Below are 2,013 nucleotides of genomic sequence, written 5' to 3'. Positions count from 1 at the left end.
AAAATGCTACAGAGTTTGTTTATTAACGCGTCTAAGCCATCGTCCGGAGACTCGTCATTACCTTTGTTTACCAGATCAGCTGACCGGCAGTCAATGAACACGTGGTCCTGACGAGAGATGTAAACACCGTTGGGACGGGAATATACTGTTCTCTGAGGTCCTGTCCGTTTAGTCTGATTGGACGACGAATTAAGCACCTCGCCGCTGATTAGACGACAAATTAAACGCCTCGCCGCTGATTGGATGAATCCAGAGCGACTCATTCCGCTGGTGCCACGTGTAAAAAAAAAAAACCATCCGTTGTTGCCACATATACTGTAAGATATTACTCGTTGTGGGTGGCTATCTTGACCCTAACCTAACCTAACCTAACCCGTCCTGCCGTGGCATACGTTAACACACCCCCGACACTGTTGGCTAAATGTCGACGACCAATCCCATCGACTGAGAATGAACCTCGAGTACCAGACACGCCTACAGCCAATCACAATTAAGGGGGAATCATGGAACGTGAATGTTATTGGCTAGTATCAAACCCATCACCAGGGCCACTCTAAAGTGAAATGGTGAATCGTGATGTCATTGGTTTAGTAACAGCCAATCACTGAGGTCAAAACGGCTTGTATTTCACTCGTTAGGTGGCGTTGATTAATTGAGTGTAGTTGGTATCAATGACGTATTATTGAGTATCCCAGTTCATCGGTGACGTCAGAGGCAAAACATCTTCTGATTGGGTGGATTTTGCCTTTGTTTGTGTGTAGGGATGTGTATATAGGCATGCAGGACTTCATGTGTGTGCGTGTGTGTGTGTGTGTGTGTGTGGGAGGGGAGGGGGACGCTGAGTTGGTCACTTAAATTAGGTGGTGTTTGGATCGTCAACATGAGGTTATTATTCTTGCTTCTCCTCTCCTTCCTCCTCCCTCCCTCCATTCCCCCTCCCTTCTCCATCCTCCATCCCCAACCTTCATTCACCTTCCCTCTGGGTCTTTTTCTCTCCTCTCCAGCAGAATTAGTCATTTGTGAGCACATTCTGAAAAATGGTGTGTGTGTGTGTGTGTGTGTGTGTGTGTGTGTGTGTGTGTGTGTGTGTGTGTGTGTGTGTGTGTGTGTGTGTGTGTGCACTCTGCAGAATGTAGATGCTATTGGTATCTCCCCACACACACGTCACACACACACAGCCCTGACCTACTTACACCCACTCACACCTGCCCACATCCATCTACACCCACCCTTATCTAAGCACACACACACACACACACACACACACACACACACACACACACACACACACACACACACACACATGTTTGGTGATATTTTTGTATAATAATTTTAAGTAATGTTTATTATTTATTTTGGAAGGTTAGTTTGGTATGTTACGGCTCTGCTGATTGGGCGGAGGAATACACGGTTTGTTTCCAGCCATCTGATTGGTGTTTATGTTTACCGGGAACTGGATATGGGAGAGAGATTTAGGGAAGGAGAAAGAGAGAGAGAGAGAGAGAGAGAGAGAGAGAGAGGGTAATACGGACGGAAGAAGAGAAAAGAAGAGAAGAGTAGGAAAAGAAAGGGAAGAGAAGAAAGAGAATTAACAGTGAGACATGAGAGAAAGAAAGAGAGGAGACGGCAAGGGAAGAAGGGAGAGAGACTTTAACGTGACACGGAGTTAGTGAGGGTAGCCAACCACAACACGGCGTAGGGTTGGGGAGTTTACATGGTGTGTGTGTGTGTGTGTGTGTGTGTGTGTGTGTGTGTGTGTGTGTGTGTGGTCATATACGTATTAAAAAACCTTTTCCTCCTTTTTCCTCCTCCTCCTCCTCACCCACCCATTTATCGCAGTACGTGCTCTGTATACACACATTTATTTGGACGTTTCAATTCAGGAGACACAAGTCCTGTTCAGATCTTCGTTGGGTAAAAGGAGGCACTGCTATCTGGCCACCGGAGGGAGAGAGAGAGAGAGAGAGAGAGAGAGAGAGAGAGAGAGAGAGAGAGCAGACACACACACAGAAA

The 2,013-nt window shown here is 46.5% G+C and overlaps 1 protein-coding gene across 1 annotated transcript in view; it reads right to left on the bottom strand.

The window, feature by feature from the left end:
* The window catches only part of LOC121874090 (proline-rich extensin-like protein EPR1), a 14,495-nt gene extending 14,232 nt beyond the window's left edge, over positions 1 to 263 (bottom strand). Inside the window, exon 1 of the mRNA XM_042378007.1 lies at positions 72 to 263. Coding sequence (XP_042233941.1) covers positions 72 to 263 — 192 coding nt within the window. The remainder of the gene's footprint in view (positions 1 to 71) is intronic.
* Positions 264 to 2,013: the final 1,750 nt, after the last annotated feature.

The sequence above is a fragment of the Homarus americanus genome, unplaced genomic scaffold, assembly GCF_018991925.1.
Source record: "Homarus americanus isolate GMGI-L3 unplaced genomic scaffold, GMGI_Hamer_2.0 scaffold28172, whole genome shotgun sequence".
Classification (NCBI taxonomy): Eukaryota; Metazoa; Arthropoda; class Malacostraca; order Decapoda; family Nephropidae; genus Homarus; species Homarus americanus.
This window is presented reverse-complemented; position numbering and strand designations above follow the sequence as displayed.